The sequence below is a fragment of the Nyctibius grandis genome, chromosome 3 (genome assembly GCF_013368605.1).
Source record: "Nyctibius grandis isolate bNycGra1 chromosome 3, bNycGra1.pri, whole genome shotgun sequence".
In the NCBI taxonomy this organism is placed as follows: domain Eukaryota; kingdom Metazoa; phylum Chordata; class Aves; order Nyctibiiformes; family Nyctibiidae; genus Nyctibius; species Nyctibius grandis.
Window position 1 is genome coordinate 93017159 of NC_090660.1, and position 20238 is coordinate 93037396.

Here is a 20238-nt window from a genome sequence, read left to right on the forward strand (position 1 = left end):
CTTTAAGTAAAGAACTCTAAAATTCACAATGGCCAGCTAATTTTTTTGAAGTGGTGTTTGATTCCATTGCCAATATTTTCTGATTAGCTTTATTTCACAGGTGTGCATGGGTTTTTTTGTGGTTTTTTTTTGTTTGTTTAATTGTTTTTTTGACAACTGTGTTTTTTGACAACTCATTTTGTAACACTTAAACAAGACTTACTGGTAAAGATATAGCTTTAAAATTATATTTAAGCAGTTCTAGAACAAGAAGTGAATAGGTAATCATGCATTTGGCTGAGCTTCAGCTTTTCCATTAGTGTTTGAGAAGCGTTTGAAGAAAAGCTTGGATTTGCCTTCTGCTGTGATAGATACTGCATCCTGGAATTGTAATGGTGAAATAAAATCATAGAGTGGTTTGGGTTGAAAGGACATTAGGATAGTTAAATGCATATGCTTGGAATATCTTTGTTAATCTACTATGAGCAGTTAAAGATACCTTACCTTACACTTGGGTTGACTAGTGTAAAAGTTAGTATTTCTAATAGCTGAACGTTAGTACCAATTCTTATAGTCTCTGGTTTGACTTTCCTTTTACTAGTATTAGTCACCTAATTGGGTAAATCAGAAGGCTTATAATAATCTTCACTGCATAGGACTGGTGGTCTTGTAATCTCAACTTTATAGGCATACTTGCATTGCTAAGTAAGGAGAATGCTGATAAAATTGCGGAGTGAGAGAAGAATCCTACAATATGAGGGGGGAGTTAAATTTTACGTGTTGGAGGGATCTTCAGTAGAATTATGACACCAGTAGACCTTGGTCTCTTCAGAGTCAGACCTCAGTGACCGTGTTAGCATGTGATTTTAATTTAGCAAACTGCAGAACAATGTAAAATTCTGCTAAATTTGTAGGTTTTTCTCCACATCTTGGAATAGACCAAGAACTGTTTTTAGATGGACTGTTCACTGATCTTGCTTATTGACAGTGTCTACCAGTAAATTACTACTTCCATGTTTGTTCTCAGTGTTCCCTTTCTTCTTACACTTGCAGGTGCTTGTGAATGATTTCTTCTTAGTGGCATGCCTTGAGGACTTCATTGAGAATGCTCGTCTCTTTATATTTGAGACTTTTTGTCGCATCCATCAATGTATCAGCATTGGGTAAGATAACTTCTTACTATGACAGTTCAGAAAAAATAGTCATGGATGACAGTTTGACAAACAGTGTATGCTTTAGTAGTAAAATATTCAGTCATCAGATGAAATGAAAATCATTAACCAAAATTTATTTGAATAGTTGTCTTTCTAGTTTTTAGCTATAATTTGATATACTTAATTACAACAATCTTATTTTAAAGTTGAATTCTTGTGGTTAACTTTAAAACAACCTCTCTCAACTGCCCCCCCAAACAAACAGTGCATTCAAGCTAAAACTTTCTCATGGTGTCAAGTTAGATATCTACTGGATTTAATGGGAACTTTGGTACCCAGTGTCACCTAAGTCCAGGTGTCTTAATTTGGAGCTCAATTCCACACATTGATACAGAGTGGTAATAAATAAATACAAATTGCAAATACAGCAGTTGCTTAAATTTCTTTATATTTGGTAGATACAGATACCTGTGTCTGTCTTATAGGTATGTTCTTTGAAAAGTATTCAACTCTATTGCTTTTTTCATTAATTAAATAGAAAACAATAGACCTTACTCCCTGTGGCACGAAGTGAGTGATCTGGCTGTAAGGAAATGATGTTCTTATTATCAAGGATGTCTGTCGTTTACTCAAACTAATTTTGTAAAAGCAGACTTTTCAAATGGATCAGCTCTGATGCCTCTATTGTAGAAACTGAGCAGGAAGATGTTATGCATGCTTGAGATCCCTTTCCACTTGGCCTTTGCCCCCATTCCCCATATTTCCACATCCCTTAAATTAAAAAGGGAAAAAAGTGAAGAACTCTGAATGCCATAAAAATCTCAATGGTAGAGCACAGTGCAGAGGTCCTTGAGACAGCAGAAACCAAAGCTGTTAAATTGATCAGGTTCAATGGAGTCTTATTACCAGCTTGCATCCAGAGCAAATGTGTGCATCTGGTCCTCTGAGGAAGCCATTTAACACTGCTTGATTTCAAAAGAAAAGGACTCGAGAGAAAATTGTCTTAGAGTTTTGCAAGCTTACTGAAAGGATTACTTTTTTCCATGAATAGATATAGTTGGAGAAAGGACAAAGATTCTTATTACTTTTAGTCTCTCTTCACTATGTGACACATTTGTCTTCAGTGCGTTTGGAAAATGATGGATTTTTTTTTTTAATCCTTTGTATCAGCTTAAAATAGTCAATGAGTTCAATGTAAAAGAAAAACAGTGAAGTTGAACATTTTAATCATCTGTGGTGGATTGTGATTTAAGCAGAGTCATAATAGTAAACTGAACTAGATGCTGTGAACAAAACTTCCATACTTCCATTCATTTTTATAAAGAGGCTAATACTTTATCTAAAATCACTTTAAGCAGAGCACTGCACACTTAGGGATAAAGGGGTTTTGCATATGTATTTGGAAGAAAAAATGTAAATAAAGTTCTCTTAGGGATGAGTTTTCTGGGGAATATAAAACCCCAGTGTCTTGGTGTTTCCTGTAAGTGATTTTTAGTTCTGTGAATACTGCACATATTCAAGCACAAGTTTTTAATGAAACTAGATGTTTAAGCTTTAGTTATAAAAGACTAGATGTATTTCTAAGAAGTCTCCTTCTTTAGTCTGGCTCCAGTCAATGAGCAGAGTGGAGGATCTAACTTACACTGATAAACTGGATAATGTACCAGTGATTCATTACAGCAAAAATAGCAAGCTTTATTTAACAAATTAAGGTCTATGGTAGGAGGCTGTAATTTATTTAGAGTTTATTACTTATTTTACAGTTTGTATTTTTTGCGCCATATGTGATATTTCAACTTCAAGTATGACAGAAAATATTGTAGTTGACTCTCCTTGTTATGTGTGATTCATAAATATAGGTAGCAGCGTCGTTATTTTGAGCATTATGGTGTGTTCTGAGGCAAGTGATAAACTTTGAGTTGATACGTATATTTCAGATTGACATGGATATTTCTACAGTGTATGAATTCAGGTAATTGCATGTGGGATGAAACGTCAGTAATGAGATTCTTTTCAGTAGGTCAGTATGTTTTAAATGATGGACATAAGCCTTAAACTTCTGTGCAAGCTCTAACAATCTTAGATTTGGGCTTAAGTGGGTTCATAAGTATTTCTTAGTGCATTTCAGACTTGTTTTTGGAGAAATTAGCCAGTCAGTGCTTTTAATTAAACATTTGACTGAGGCATAGTTCTTGCATTTCTTTGTCCACAAGTGATTTCCACTGCTATTCCTGGAGTTGAAAACTAGTTGGTTGTACCACAGTGCTTGAAAAGTACTGTTTAATTATTCAGGACAAATTTGAAAACAATTAGTGGGAAATCTGCTATTCCTTATGTTAAATGGAAAGTAGATGGCTCATTTAATGTGTTTTTTTTTTTTTTTAACTACTTACATCTGTTAGGCAGCTGACATTTCTCCAAAGGATGTAGTTTCTTTATCAGTTGTAATTTAAAATTTATGCATCCCAAATCATCCTGCAATTAGTTTACTGTTAGAAATACCATGTTTAATAGAGAGTAATAGGTGAAATTAATTCAGAATGTGTTTTGGTTAGTTTGACATGCCTGTATTTAATTGAAGAGCTGAATATGTGCTTCATTCTTCTTTTCTGTGTTTTTTCTTCTATGCACAGTACAAGATAGGCTTGTTTATATATGAAGATGTGTGGAATCCAGTAAACTTGCCTTTTAAGCAAAGGAAAAAAAAATAACATTTGCTCTAACATGACCCAAATAAGTGAATCTCCTTATAAAACAGAGGGATAGAAGTAATCTGAAGGACTATTTTTTGAAACTACCCTTTGAAATCACCTGTAACTTGAAATGGTAGACAGCATTCTTTAAATATTAATAAAATTATTTCATTATAATTCATTAATTTTTATTGGATCATAGTGGGAATCCTTATAAACAATGGTAATCTAGAATACCACTTTTCTTGCTTCCATTCCTTAGTATTAATGGTACTAATGTGCATTTCTAAATCTGAATGTGTCACTGTTACTTGAACTGGTAAACATGTATAGAGGCTAAGCTGTAGTTTGCATCTCTTGAGAGTATTAGATACCTATTTTAACAGTGAGATAGGAGAATAGTGTCTGTAACATAATTGTAATCAGGATAGATCTTAAGTGCATTTGCTCTGGAAGGATGGAGAATGCTTTTTTTGGCTGTATGTGTTGCTTTCCCAGGCAAGTACCTCCTGCATGTTGCACATCCAGGCACTTTGGGTGGTGCTGACTGCTTCATTGTAGCTTGCAAGGAGACCATAAAATGGAACTCAGTTGCCACAAGTGTTGAAATAAGGTCATCCTTTGTGTCAAAGGTGTGATAAAGATATCTGTACTAAAAAAACCTAAAACTTTATTTCACTAAAAGATAGTTGTTACTTGTCACAGTTTAAAGCTGGGCTGGCTATTAACCGGGTGGCAGATGCTCTCTGTTAACCCTCTCCCCCCGCCAAGGGAAAGGGAAAGGGAAAAGTTTTTAAAGGTTCCACCCCCCATTGCTTTCAGGGTAGTTTTTAACAGCCCATTATACCGTTCAATTTTCACAGAGGCTGGTGCATGATAGGGGATGTGATATACCCATTCGATGCCATGCTCTTTGGCCCAGTTGTCTATGAGACTGTTTTTGAAATGAGTCCCATTGTCCGACTCAATTCTCTCTGGCGTGCCATGTCGCCACAAGATTTGCTTTTCGAGGCCCAGAATAGTGTTCCGGGCAGTGGCATGGGGCACAGAGTATGTTTCCAACCATCCGGTGGTCGCCTCCACCATGGTAAGCACATAGCGTTTACCCTTGCACTGCCAGTTGCTTCACTTCCACTGCTTTAACCACCCCCACAAGGCATTTGCTACCATCCATGAGTCAGTATAAAGATACAGCCTTGGCCACTTTTCTCGTTCAGCAATGCCTAAAGCCAGCTGGATGGCTTTTACTTCTGCGAATTGACTTGATTCACCTTGTCCTTCTGTGGCTTCTGTGACTCGTCGTATGGGACTCCATACAGCAGCTTTCCACTTCCGATGCTTTCCTACAAGACGGCAGGATCCATCGGTGAACAGGGCATACTGCTTCTCATCCTCTGGTAGTTCATTATATGGTGGGGCTTCTTCAGCACGTGTCACCTCCTTTTCTGGTGGCATTCCGAAGTCTTTGCCTTTTGGCCAGTCCATGATCACTTCTAAGATTCCTGGGCGATTAGGGTTTCCTATTCGAGCCCTCTGTGTAATTAATGCAATCCATTTACTCCATGTAGCATCAGTTGCATGATGGGTAGTGGGAACCTTACCCTTGAACATCCAGCCTAGTACTGGTAATCGAGGTGCCAGGAGAAGTTGTGCTTCAGTACCAATTACCTCTGAAGCAGCTCTAACTCCTTCATATGCTGCCAGTATCTCTTTTTCAGTTGGGGTGTAATTGGCCTCAGAGCCCTTGTATCCTCGACTCCAAAATCCTAGGGGTCGACCTCGAGTCTCCCCTGGTACTTTCTGCCAGAGGCTCCAGGTAGGACCATTGTCCCCAGCTGAGGTGTAGAGCACATTTTTAACATCTTGTCCCGTACAGACTGGTCCAAGGGCTACTGCATGCACAATCTCTTGTTTAATCTGTTCAAAAGCCTGTCATTGTTCAGGGCCCCACTGAAAATCATTCTTCTTTCTGGTCACTTGATAAAGAGGGCGTACAATCTGGCTGTAATCTGGAATATGCATTCTCCAGAAACCCACAACGCCTAAGAAGGCTTGTGTTTCCTTTTTGTTACTTGGTGGGGACATAGCTGTTATTTTGTTGATCACCTCTATCGGGATCTGGCGACGCCCATCTTGCCATTTAATCCCTAAAAACTGGATCTCCCGGGCAGGCCCCTTGACCTTGCCTCTTTTTATGGCAAAACCAGCTTTCAAAAGAATTTGAATTATTTTCTCTCCTTTGTCAAAAACTTCTGCTGCTGTATCACCCCACACAATGATGTCATCAATGTATTGCAAATGTTCTGGAGCTCCACCCTTTTCTAGTGCAGTCTGGATCAGTCCATGGCAAATAGTAGGACTGTGTTTCCACCCCTGGGGCAGTCGATTCCAGGTATTCTGGATACCTCTTCAGGTAAAAGCAAACTGTGGCCTGCACTTTGGTGCCAAAGGAATAGAGAAAAATGCATTAGCAATGTCTATGGTGGTGTACCACTTGGCTGCCTTTGACTCCAGTTCGTATTGAAGTTCTAGCATGTCTGGCACAGCAGCACTCAGCGGTGGTGTAACTTCATTTAGGCCACGATAGTCCACAGTTAATCTCCATTCTCCATCAGACTTTCGCACTGGCCATATAGGACTATTAAAGGGTGAGCGAGTCTTGCCAATCACTCCTTGATTTTCTAATTGTCTAATCAGTTTATGAATGGGGATCAGGGAGTCTCGATTGGTGCGATATTGTCGTCGGTGCACCGTGGTAGTAGCAATTGGCACCTGTTGTTCTTCAACTTTCAGCAACCCCACAACAGAAGGATCTTCTGAGAGGCCAGGCAAGGTAGACAGCTGTTTAATGTCCTCAGTCTCTACAGCTGCTATACCAAAGGCACATCTATACCCTTTAGGGTCCTTGAAATACCCTCTCTTGAGGTAGTCTATGCCAAGGATGCATGGAGCATCTGGGCCAGTCACAATGGGGTGCTTTTTCCATTCATTTTCAGTTAGGCTCACTTCGGCCTCCAATACAGATAACACTTGAGATCCTCCTGTTACTCCTGAAATACTGATAGGTTCTGCCCCTTTATGATCCGATGGCATTAGGGTACACTGTGCACCAGTGTCTACCAGGGCTCGATACCTTTGTGGTTTTAATGTGCCAGGCCATGGAATCCACACAGTCCAATAAACTCGGTTGTCCCTCTCCTCCACCTGGCTGGAGGCAGGGCCCCCCTAATTAAGAAATGGATTCGTGCTGCTCACAGGGACTGGACCTTCATTTCTCCTATTCACACTTGGGAAAAAGTGATTTGAGGCCCATCTCCCCTGACTGGGGTCCTGCTCACTGGTAACTGGAGCAGCCATCCTCCTAGAAAAATTCTCTCTGGTATTTCTTTTAGCTTGCAACTCACGTACTCGTGCCTGTAGGGTACTGGTAGGTTGTCCATGCCATCTGCTCATGTCCTCCCCATAACCACGCAGGGCAAACCACAGGATACCTCGTGATGTGTTCTGTTTCCTTTGAGCTGGTCCTGTAGGAGAGCGTTTTCTCCTAACGGCTGCAACGCGCGCCTGTGTAGGTAGAGAGTCAAGTTTATTCTCGATCATGGACAGTTTGTCTGACAGTTGTTTAAATGAGTCCTTGTTCTCCTTAGTCAGTTTTTCCACAGCCGAGATGCGTGCCTGCAGTGGGGAAGAAATACTATCTTCATACTGTCGCATACAGTTAGCCATTTCGCCCACAGTAGAATGTGCCATAGCATCTTCTCCCCATACTAATATTGACAATGTATGGGTATATGTTGGTGGAGCATTCTTCACAACCTTCCGGAACATGGATCGGTTGCATTCCACTTCATCAGGATCTACAATGTCCCGTGGGTGTCTATAAATGATCTCTTGCACAGCCAGTTCTCTAAGGTAGTTAATACCTTTTTCTATAGTGGTCCATTTGCTTAGGTGGCTCATAACATCATGTTTATAGGGATACCTGCTCTTTACAGCTGACAAGAGTCGCCTCCAGAGACTGATAGTGTTTGACTTTCTTGCAAGCGCCTTATCAATACCACCATCTCTGGACAGGGATCCCAACTGTCTGGCTTCTCTGCCATCTAATTGCATGCTGTCTTCCCCATTATCCCAGCATCGGAGCAGCCAGGTAATAATAGGTTCACTGTCATAACGGCTGAAGTCTTTCCTTATATTTCTCAGGTCCTTCAGGGATAAGGAGTGGTAGGTTATCTCTACGTCCGAGTCCTCCTCTTGTGATAGTTCTGCTTTAGAAGGACCTTTCTTCTGTGAAGAGTCTGCTTTAAAAGGATGATCGAGGAAACCCCCATCTGTGTCAGGCCCTAACTCTGCCTGAGAAGGGCCCTCACCTGGGTCATATGATGGCTCTGCCTTAGAAAGCTCTGAGTCATCATCCTTCTCTTCACGAGCTGATTTCTTTTGGTATTTCTTCCTGGTTACAGGAGCAATTGGTACAGATTCGATAGATGCTGGGGTCTGAGTAGATGCAGTGGCTGTCGTGGGAGTGCTGAGAGTCTGAGTAGCTGCAGTGGCCATCTTGGGGGGTGTGGCAGCAGTGGTACAGGCTGCTGAGGTTTCAGTGGGTTTAGTGGCTGTAGCAGCAGTACACACTGTAGGATCTGAGGCTGTAGCGGCAGTACATACTGTAGGATCTGAGGTGGCTGCATAACACCTACAACTGTCCCTGCACCGATATTTAATCTTATCCCACATCAGAAACACATTCAGGACAACCAAAAATAAAAACATGCCACCTAGACAGCACCATCCTAATTTCGCAAAATCTAGTGGAATCAGCTTGGCAGAAAAGGAGAAGGTACTATTTCCCAAAGTAAAACTGGAAGTGTAATCATTAACAGAATCTGCTAAAGGACGCCTGGAGCGTGCAGCTGAAGTCGCTGCTACTGATTCGTGATTAAAGCTGCCCATCATTGTGTCATAGAGATAAGAGATCGGAATATTAACTGCCCAGTTTATCACAGCATAAATCAATATCAAACCCCACACCAAAACAATACATTTTGACCAGCGCCCACTGCTAAACTGCATGTAAACATTCATAAGAAGCAAGCAATAACACAGTGCCCACGGCAGGTAAGGCATCATTGCAATACTCAATTGTGAAAGAAACTCCATAAAAAGATGAGATAACACAGCATTCAAAAATGACATCACCATCTTCACTATCTGTTTTAACTTTCCAACCCCTCGTAAATCTCAAAGGAAGAAATCTGATATTCTCTCAGCTGAGCTCTCCGGGTCTCCTCCCACCAGAGCCAGGATTCAACTTATCAGAGCAACCTGTTGGAGCTTCTCTCGAGCCCCACGTTGGGCACCAATTAATCTGTCACAGTTTAAAGCTGGGCTGGCTATTAACCAGGTGGCAGATGCTCTCTGTTAACCCTCTCCCCCCCCCAAGGGAAAGGGAAAGGGAAAAGGGAGAGAGACTTATGGGTTGGAAAGTTAAACCAGTTTTAATAAACTATAATAATGAAAAAGAGTATAATAACAATAATAATAGAAATAATCAAATATATACAAATATATACAAATATATACAAAGCCAAGATTGAGAGCTTGGAAATCCTCCTCAGGCAGAGTTGCTCCCCCCAGCATGGACAGAGGGGAAAATGCAGTACCTCCCCCCAGCACAGGCAGAGGGCAAAATGCAATAGCTCCCCCTGCCATCACACCTGCAGGCTTTTAACTGGAAAATTGGCAAAGCTGGTACCAATCAGTGGGAGACAGGAGGGCCCCTCCCTCCTGGGCCCCACCTCCAGGAGGCAGTGGGTTAGTGATAAATAGGAAAGTGAGAATGACGTGTGTGGGATGGAATACCTCGTTGGTCAATCTTGGGTCACCTGCCCTGTCTGCTCCCCCCTGCAGCTGCGACCCCCCTTTGGCTCTTCACTCGTAAGCAGTGAGGAATTTAGCAGTGACCTTGGTTTCTCTAAGACTAATTGGCCTGGTTTGGGCCAAACCAGAACATTACTTGATAACTTTGGTTATTTTATATTAAAATTTTAAATCCGTGTAAATCTCAAAGCTAGAAATCTAGATAAATAAGGTTTTATATCACTTTTTAACCCTGTCATTTTCATTCTGCGATATGTAATTTTTTCAAATGCATGTGCAGGAAAAAATACACACCTGTACAAAGGTGTGCTATTTCTGTCATGTAGCTGCATAGATGCTGTATGTTTGTTCATATAACATGTTTTAATTTAAAAAAAGCCCACCTCTGAAGAAGCTCAGCTAGTAAAATTTAGACGTAACAGGAAAAAGTAGAATTATCTGCTAGGTGATGTAAAGCACTTCGTAGTTCCTGGCTTGGAATGACTCTCTATAAGTCTGTGCCCTTGTCCCCTCCAAGTACACGGGGACTTTAGGTTAAGGAAGAAGCAAAATCTAGGTGCTGTAGATTGGAAGGGGCCTCTGGAAGTCACCTGGTTCAATCCTGTGATTGAACATCTGTGAGCAGGACCACTGCAGTGTTCCATTATGCTGCTTAAGGCCTTGTCTAGTTGATTCTTGACTATCTCCAAGGATAGAGGTTCCATGCTTTAATTCCAAAGGTAGGTTGTTTAATCCCCAGTGTAGTGGCAGTAGCCATTCTTGTGGTCATCTGGAGGAGGAGGTATTTTATCTGAATCCTATTGGTGCTTCTAAAAGAGAAATACAAGAATTCCCTTAAGGTACATCTCACCCCATGTTCTTTCAGTTCAAAATTTCTTTAGTTTGAAGTCAGGTGCTTAACATCACTGATTCAAAGGTAGTAAAGCAGTTTGTAGCTTATTCCTATTGAAATATCTGTCTTAATTCTGCCTAGATGACTGATAATTCCACAAAAATTTACATCCCTGATATCTTATATTCTTAACTCTCTTAACTTGTCTGCCTTAACTCTCTACAACTGATAATTAACCACAGATTAACAGTTCTAGTGGAACGGTAGCAACTGTGGTTGGATTTTTTTTTTTTTATTTCCCCTTGGTTTGCCAAACTCCAGATACTTTGTTGCCTGTTTGTTGTGTTGTTTCACTGCAGTGAGTTCAGTGTAAGTCCAGTATTTTAAGTTACTTTGAGGGGTTTTTTTCTGTTCGGTTCGCTTCATGTTTGTCTGTGACAAAAACTGGATTTTACTTTTATAGTTGAGAGAAGGATGAAAGATCAAGAACATATAGGGGAGAAGACTATAGAGATAGTCTAGCTAGCTAGACGAGGTAATAATGGATATATTTATAAAGTATTCACTTGACGCTAATAATTTTCAAGAGGGAAATCACTCTTTCAGGTGGAGAAAAATATGTTTAAGCAAGATGCTGTAAAATGGTGAGAAATTGACCTCTTGTGCGACGCTGCATACCCAGCTGGCTTTTTGGTCATGTCTGTAGCCCTTACCTCATGTTTGTTACCTTAGGCTGAACGCTGACGGAAGAATGATCGTTACAAATGTCCTGCATGAGCCAACTACCAGCAGGAAGCTAAAGGAGTTGGCTGGAAAGCTACAGGAAACACCATCAGAAGGAATTCTTTCTGGACAAGAGCACTTGTTTCATTAAGAATTTTCCCTTTTATGTCCTCCCCCACCATCCCTCCTTGAAATTGCAAGAAGTTTGAGCATAGTGTATCTGTCACATCTTCTGTACCAAACTCTGTCTCATGACTCTTGTTCCTGAAACTTCAGGTGAAGTTTATTGCTAAATGAGCTACTGAGGGACACTTTCCGGGACTAATTAGTCTAAACTTTCATGACTGCTGGCTGGATTTAAATAAGAATAAAAGCAATTCAGTGGTTCTCTTTATAATGATGGATGTTGTTTTATGTTGTGGTGAGATTACTTAATTGACAATTTTCCAAGGAATGTTCATGTAGGCAAGGTTTAATAGGAATATATAAAAATTGTGCAGGTCAAGATTTTAAGTGCAAGATGTAGTTCAGAAGGGCTAAAGGTATACTTTCAGGACCTGAATTCCATATTCACGATGTCAGTGTAAAGCAGTAGGAGTGAGAGATGTGCAGGAGTGCATGTATGTAAGCTTTAACGTCATTTCAGTCAAATGAAAGAACGCTTCCCAGATACGTGGTATTTATTGAATACAAGTCTTGGGCTGTGCCAAATTTTGTGTCGATTTAACTGGTATTCCATAGTCCCTGGTCAGGTTTACCAATATCAGAGGGATTCTATTTCACCTTTTGATTAAGTCTGTTATCTTTTAGTATGTTGGCAGATAAACTGAATATGACTCCTGAAGAAGCAGAAAGATGGATTGTCAATCTAATTCGAAATGCACGATTAGATGCCAAATTGGATTCAAAGCTGGTAAGACTGTATAGATGGATCCAAGTGAATTTGTTGAATTTTTCAATACATTTATTTTACCTTATTCAGGAACAGCAAATTCTAATTTCTGGTGGGTTTTTTTTTTTTCTTTGCCCATAAAGTGTAGTGAACTTATTCTTTTTTGGTCCTATGTGTAAGATGATTTGTGAAAACTCTGAAAGCAGAGCATTAAATTAAAGGCATATGCATTCTGAGTGATTGTTAAATTTGCTGTATCTTTCCTGTATTTTAGGGCCATGTAGTCATGGGCAACAATGCAGTCTCACCTTATCAACAAGTGATTGAAAAGACCAAAAGCCTGTCTTTTCGTAGTCAAATGTTGGCTATGAACATTGAGAAGAAATTGAATCAGAGTGGTAGATCTGAGGTTGGTATGAGTTATATTTTTCTGAATTCCTGCTATTTTTTGTGTGAGATATATTTAAGTATAATTCTTAACCTGTTCCTTAATTCATCAGATGTACCTACTTTTAGTTCTGGTACTAGGTATTAAATTGAAAAGGCTTATTTTCTTACAGTGAGCATTAGACAGTGATTCTTGTTTTCTTGTTGCTTCTCTTTTCATCACTAGCTATTCCTTTTTCTGTTGCATAACTAGGTGTGTTTCTGTCATTATTTGATTCTTTCCTTTCTTTAAATGGTCTCCTTCACCACCTGAAAAGGGCTGGTTTTGAAGGGTGACATTTGTAAAAGTAGTTGTATTACTTTTTTTCAAGTGGGTTGTACTTGAGAAGTGTCTGTAGGTGTATATATAGAATTGAGAGAAGAATGAATGATGCAGAAGACTGGAACATGAAGGAGGAGTTGTGTAAAATCCTAACTGTTAAATCCATTTAATGAAATACTAGAGAATATAATTAAGTCAGACAGAGGTTTAAGTAGAACCAGTGAAAATAAGGAAGCTGGTAAGATTATCTGGTTTTGCCTCTGTCCAGTTTACAATATGGGAAGCTTTGTGAGGGAGAACAACGGTATAAGGTGGATGACTCTGAGATCCACTAAGGACCTGGCCATACATACTTAAAACAAAAAAAAAACCCAAACAACATGTTAAAAGAACTTGTAAAATATTAAAAGTTTTATTGGGCTTCCTCACTGCTTGGCTGAAATATTGATGAAAGTTGGACAGGCAGTGATGGATTAGTTTATTCTGTTAAAGGGAAGTCACATGAAATTTACGTGATATTATTTTCTTTAAAAAATATAGCTGCCACATTATTTCTATATTTATTTTGGAATCTTCTAGAACTTTTCTGTTTTGAAACTACTAACTCAGGCTGTACAACTTAATCACAGCATGTATTTCTGCTGTATCAACACTTGCTCTAAACTTATAGGGTATCCTTCACTAATTAACAATATTCCCATTTCTTTGCCATATATAAGTATTATAAATTTTTTTAATAATTTCTCATAAATTTCAGTAATCAACAGATAATTTAGTAACTTCTTTTTTACTGATCTTTATTCTTTAGGCACCTAACTGGGCTACTCAAGACTCTGGCTTCTACTGAAATACTTCTGCAGAGGGGGGAAAAAACAGTTTTCATTTGAGTAAAAAGCACATAAATATGTAACTTTTTTGAGAAAAGGTAATTATGTGTTCATCTAACATTATTTGAATAAAATTGGCTAATTTTAACAGTCTGTGCATCTCTGTAACTTAAATAGTTTGATGCTTAATTACATTGTTAATTATGTTGGTGTCTTTCTTTAGAAGTTATTTTCAAGGCAGGCTGCTGTCTTTACTCTCCCATGTCTAATCCTGTACTATGTACAATACCAAACTAGGGGCATAGTAGTCCACCTTCTGGAGGGCAGGGTTGCAATTCAGGGGAACTGCAGCAGGCTGAAGGAATTGGCTGATAGGAACACCTTGAAGTTCAGCAAAGCCAAGTGTCAACTCCTGCATCTGGGATGGAATAACCTCATTAGCAGTGCAGGCAGGGGCCATGGACTAAATGGAAAGCAGCTTTCCAGAAAAGGACTTGGGGATATGGTGGACAGCAAGGCAAACACAAGTCAGCCCGTGCCCTTGTGGAAGGAGACATGCCTATAGCAGAATCATAGTGTCCTGTCTGGGCTTTATTAGCAAAGAGCAGAACCAGCAGGTTTATGGAAATGATAATTCCCCTTGTGAGAACACTCGTGGAGTACTGTGACCAACTTTGGGCTTCCTAATGCAAGGCAGATACTAATCCTCTGGTGCAGGTCCAGTGGAGGGAAACCAAAATGGTGAAGAGGCGAGAGTGCGTGACATAAAAGGAGAAACTGAGAGAGCTGAGTAATGTTCAGCCTTACGAAAAGAAGGCTAAGACCAGATTTTACTGCTGTCTTCAGTCCCTTCAGCGGGAGGATTCACAGCAAGACTGGTCTTGAAGGTGCATGGGGAACAGAATGAGTGGCAATGGACACAAATTGGAACATGGGGAAATTTCAATTAGATTTAAGGGGGAGTAAAAAAGATTATTTTTATTTTTTTACTATGAAGACAATCAAGCACTGGAACCAGTCACCGAGAGAGGTTATAGAATCTCCACTTTTGGAGATGCTCAACTTAATAAGTACCTGACCATCCTGATAGACATAGACCTGCTTTGAGCAGGGAGTTGGACTCAATGACCTCCAGAGATCCTTTCCAGTCTAAATTATTTTATGATTTAATGTGTTATATTAATATGCATACTAATAACTTATTTTAAAACATACTTAATACAGCAGAGTAATGGAAGTGTTTTCCAGCAAATTATTTAATCTAACTTCTCGTTGTGCTACAGTCTAATCCTGTAATGCTCACAGTTGTAAAAACGGGGGTGGGGAAAAAGGGGCAAAAATCATGCCTTCGTAATTTAAAGGTAATGGGTGTACAGGGCATTTGCAAGGAGAAATAAAGGACTGTAGAAGAATAGAATTAGAACAGGGATACATGTGGGGTGGAGATGTAATTCATGATTGTTTCTTTAAACCTTTTTCCTAAGAAGCATTAGTTTTTGGTTACTGGCACATTCAGCAGGCATTCTGATTCTGCAAGCAGATTAAAGATGTCCCCCCTGCCTGTGTCAGGGGGGTTGGAACTAGATGATCTTTAAGGTCCCTTCCAAACCAAACCATTCTATGATATGATTCTATACTCTTTCTATTCTTTTACACTTTCTCCTGTGCATGCTCCTTGGCCAGTTGTTCCTGCTGTCATGCAACACTCCTTTTATCCAAACCCCTTGTGCTGTGCAACTGTTTGTGCCTTTGAAGAACTGATCTAGCTATAAACAACATGGTTTATTGTGCTTAATTATGTCTTTTGTCTTACAACTGTTAAAACAGTTGTGCTGGCCTAGCAGGTGGCATTTAAGAAGTGGTAGAAATAAGTTGCTGGACTATACACACCAACGTAAAAAGCTGGTCTACAGCACACGGTTTCACTGAATTTATGCGTAGGACTTGTTCCTGTGCAGGGCATGAAGAGTTTGAATGAGAGCAGAGTTTCCTAAGGCTGAGCATGCTCTGTATGCGAAGTTTCTTATTGTTCCTCAACTTTTCTTTCAAGAGATTGACTAAATGCGAACTGTGGGTTCATTCTGTATCATTACAGCCCCAAAACACTCACTTAGAACAATCCACATTGCATAATAGCCATGTTCCCTGTTTAATAACACAGTCACAAAAGTGCTGTTGTGTAATAATTAAAGAATTTTTAAACAAGATACAATTGGAATTTTTTTTGTAAACAGCAGGGAAATGGCCCACATTCAGCTTTCCTTTTGACAGGAAGAGTTGACTTAAAATAGTCAGGGTTTTAAAATCATCTTATCTCAGGAGCACAATACTGTGTTATCATAGCTTTCCATTCTGTTTTTTCTGACCTTTCATCTCTCAAGTGTGCATGCCTAGAAAAGGCAGGTGCAGACTGTAGCACTGCTTCAATTCTTGGTAGTTTCCCCTCAGATACTGGGTGAAACATCAGTTACATGAACAGTTTTGAGCCTTGAGAATTTTTTCCATGTGTAAATCTTAAAGGAAAACACCAGTTTAAAATGATTACAGTACCTTCTGTAAATTTGTGCATCAAAATATTTTTTGACATCCCTACATTTGAATTCGTGCGCTAACAAGCTACTGTACATCTTAATGGGTTCAGTCCAGCTCACAAAACCCCAACACTTCCACTGCATTCACATGCAATAAATGATTGTGACTTTTTCTTCTGGTTCTCTCCAGGAAGCTCAATCTGTGAAGTTTATTCAACTTGCTGTAGATGTAAAACTAATGCTTTTGTGGGTTGATTTTTATTTTTTGGAGAGGGGTGGTGGGTGACGAGCGCCTTGGATTTGCACTAGCATTTCAATCCTCATGCAGTGATCACTGAAGCCACTGACTTAAGTACACAGTCAGGTAGGTTTCAGAACAGGAGTTCAAAATGAGGGTTCGTACCACTTTCCAGAAGAGATTTGCTAGTCAGTTCACTAAAATACAAATCACTAAAATGATGTAAAATTCAGAGCAGACTATATTCACTGGGGGGGGGATATTTTGGGTACCTGCAAGTATGTTGTAAGCAATGTTTCCAATTTTCTGAAATTTTTGGATGATGAAAGGGATTTTTAAACAAATTACTTATTTGTATTTCTTCTGTCAGTCACCTGACATTCTCTGCCTAGGAGAAGTTGTGAAAGAGTTCGTGTTGTTCTTTGTGAAATAAAAACCAAAACATGAAGGTGGTTTTATGGTCAGAGAGGAATGCATGTGTTCTGAAGCCCATCTGCTGTTACGCAGTTAGAAGTAGTGTTGCTAAAATCATTCTCTTAAATTGCGTAGATCTCACCTGGTTTTGATGGGTGAAAGGAGAATGTCTCATTCGAAACATTGGTACCCTGTAGGCTATTAAGGGCTTGAGTTCCAGGTGACTCTTTGGTGAAGTAAATTACTGTGTGCTTTCAGTGGCCCAGTACGAATTTAGTCCCCTAATTTTTTTCTATATGTGTCAGCACTGCTATTGAGAGAGGGAAGTTTTGTTGAACCTAGATCTCCCAAGTATGAGCCCTCTCATGGGATGCATGTGCCAGCGCTGTTCACAGTGCTCTGCCCTGCCCTGGCTGATGCTCCCTGAACAGCTTTTCCACATGGCTAGAGGCTTGTTGCCATGGATGTCAGTAACACACTGTCTTCCTTGCACGGTGAATCTGGGAGGTCTTCACAAAATGACAGAGTTATGATGGAATTACACAAGGAGGGGAGAGCAAAAGCGGGAAGGTGAGGCATGTTCTCAGCTGACGGACAAAGCTGGCCAGAGCATGAGTTTGCAGTAGGTTGGCAGTCAATGAAACTTCCTTCAAGCATGACAATTGCAAATTCTGTCATAACTTTCCATTGACTAAGCTTTAGAAATGTCATTAGTAGCAATATTTTATAAACATCCCATAATAGTTGTTCTCTTTAAATTACATGAAGATAAGATGCACTTTGTGCCTCTTGTTTTGGCTTTGCCTTTACAAAAACATTTGTAGTAACTGCTAAAAGAAGCTCTTGGAAAGGGGAGAGGAGAAGAAGAGTTTAAGACTTCCCTCTCTTTCCTTTTGTTTTGGTAGGGAAGAAGGGTGGAAGATGAGGAAATCTTGTACTTCCCATGCCGCAAGGCCTTTTTTTGAACAAAGTTGATTTATTTTTTCAATTAACTTGTTGAGCAGTTACAATGTTACATTGTCAAGTTTTCCTTCTTTTGTAGAAAAAGATTGTAACTTTCTCTTTAAACAAGTGTAATGGGTAAAGCCATGATTTTCTGGGGATTAAAATGTTTTGTTTCTGTCTAATTTAGAGAAGATGTGTTGTCATGTTTGTAATTTTTTAAATAAAATTTTTAATAGTTTCAATGAATGTCTTCTCAATTCTTACTGCAGAAATGCCATCAGGAATTAAGCCTGCAAAAGCTGTTCGAGGACTTTTAATTAAAAGAGGAGGGTAGGGGTAAGGGGAACAGTGGTGCCTCTGGTAATGGGCCCCTTTTATAGCATGCACAAGTGGAAGAATGGTGTGAGGAACTCCTCATCTTCCCTGCAATTAGCTGATAATTGTGTAACCTTTAATATCCAAGAGGAAAGCAAAATCAGATGCCTGTGAGCTGTACATTAAAGCTTGAAACAAAATCCCACCAGCAGCTTGGAAAGGCAGACACATTCTCTATTTGAGCTCATTACTAGGTTTTATGGCCTAAGACTGTGCTGTGCCAGCTAAAAGCAATGGCTGATGGAAGTGTTTTAAGTAAACAAGGAATAAGTGAGTGAAGGAGGTCAGCGGAAAGCACTGAGAGCACAGCATGGCTGAGAAGTGGACTTGGTTTTCATAGAATCATAGAATGGTTTGGGTTGGAAGGGACCTTAAAGATCATCTAGTTCCAACCCCCCTGCCATGGGCAGGGACACCTTTCCACTAGACCAGGTTGCTCAAAGCCTCATCCAATTTGGCAGAGGATTTGGTATATGTACTATCTTTGTAAATAAATAAAATGGCACCAATGGAATACCTACCTCTTTATAAGCAAACTAAAGCAGCAAAGACCTCTGAGGCCAGTGGGTAACAGTGCTACAGGGTGTTCAGTACTGAGAATAGACTGGTAGTAAACTGGACAGGAGAGGCATGTCAGCTCCCTGCAGGTGGATTCATGAATTTGGTATCCTTAGAAAGGCTGATAACTGGCAACAGGAGCAGCTGTGAATTTAATTTGTTTCCATGACTGAGCAGCAAGCTGACAGGCAGTAAAATAACTTTCTTCTTTACTTGTATAATGCAGTCCTGATTAAGTAAACTATAAATATATAAAAATGCAAATCTGCAAGCCTCTTAATGAATATTTTCATTTTGTATGAGAAAGCAATACTTTACAAAGAGCAAGACCATCGTTGGATTATAGCTATCCAAAGATGAGTTAAGTTGTTCAAGTAGAGGATAGCTGTGGTTTCTTAGCAGCCTGGACTAGGGAGTAAGCTACACCTCAGCATCTTCCTTGACTACGCTCCACACACATCTTCATAAGTACTACATCTGTTTCTTGCTCAGTGCATCCTTAGTGGTAGGAGGGCATTTTGAATTCAGGCGCTGTGCAATCCCTATCTCCCCTCGTAAAAGAGTTGGCTACGTGGTAACAGACTAGACCGGGCACAACACACCTCACCGATCCACGTTGTGCTGATGATATGGACTTAACTTCTCCATCCACTGTGTCCCAAAATAGCTTTATGTGAGGGTTTGCCTTCATATATGCATTATGGCCACTGGAATTTGAGCTGTAGTATCAGGTAAAATCATAATGCAGTATAAACACATTCTGTAGCTTAAGAAGTTTGAAAACACGTATGAATTAAGTGATTGTAATGTTGGAGCTTGTATTCCTGGAGCTAACCAACCCTGAGTACACTAAGTTGGCCTTGAAGAGAAATTTTAATGCAAACAATATAAAAGTTTAAGCTTGTTTTCAGTAGCTTGAGCTTCTTGTTGCAGTGAACATCTAATGTAGATGGAAGGAATTGTCATTTAAAAAGAAATGGATGCTTGTGAGAGCTTGCACACGCTGCAATGGAAGTGTGGAAAGCTGCTGGCCGTGCTGCTCAGCTACAGCTGGCTGGGCTGAAACGGCCACAGGCTGGACACCGCACTACGTGGGTTTTTAAGAGCTGGGAACATACAGATTATATTCCTCTAATAATGGCCCTGGGTGGGGTATGTGGAAGTATTTAGGACAACTATCTTTTTATACCTATGTTGGGAACACTCAAGTGTTGTCCCTTAGTCATCAGAGGTTATTTCCAATTTAAGGAAAAATTGTGCTGTGCCGAAGAGCCATTTATTGAGTGTGTAGAGGTATCAACCCTGTCATTGAATGATGAGGCTGGTTGTGGAAGGATTAAGGTTCTACACATGGCTTGGACATGCATTTCTTGTTTAGTCTCACAAAAAAGAAACATGTAATATTTGTGTCTGCACTTAGGAATTAGAAATTAAAGTACCTTTTTCAAGTATTAGGATGTTAATTAAATTATTTCAGTATGTGTTCATATC

At 39.8% G+C, this 20238-nt stretch overlaps 1 protein-coding gene across 1 annotated transcript in view; it reads left to right on the forward strand.

Annotated features, from left to right (window-relative positions):
- EIF3E (eukaryotic translation initiation factor 3 subunit E) overlaps positions 1-13834 on the forward strand; it is a 30987-nt gene extending 17153 nt beyond the window's left edge. The window contains exons 10-13 of the mRNA XM_068396273.1: positions 1033-1142; positions 12069-12171; positions 12425-12559; positions 13668-13834. Of these exons, the coding sequence (XP_068252374.1) occupies positions 1033-1142; positions 12069-12171; positions 12425-12559; positions 13668-13706 (387 nt within the window). The 3' untranslated portion in view covers positions 13707-13834. The remainder of the gene's footprint in view (positions 1-1032; positions 1143-12068; positions 12172-12424; positions 12560-13667) is intronic.
- Positions 13835-20238: the final 6404 nt, after the last annotated feature.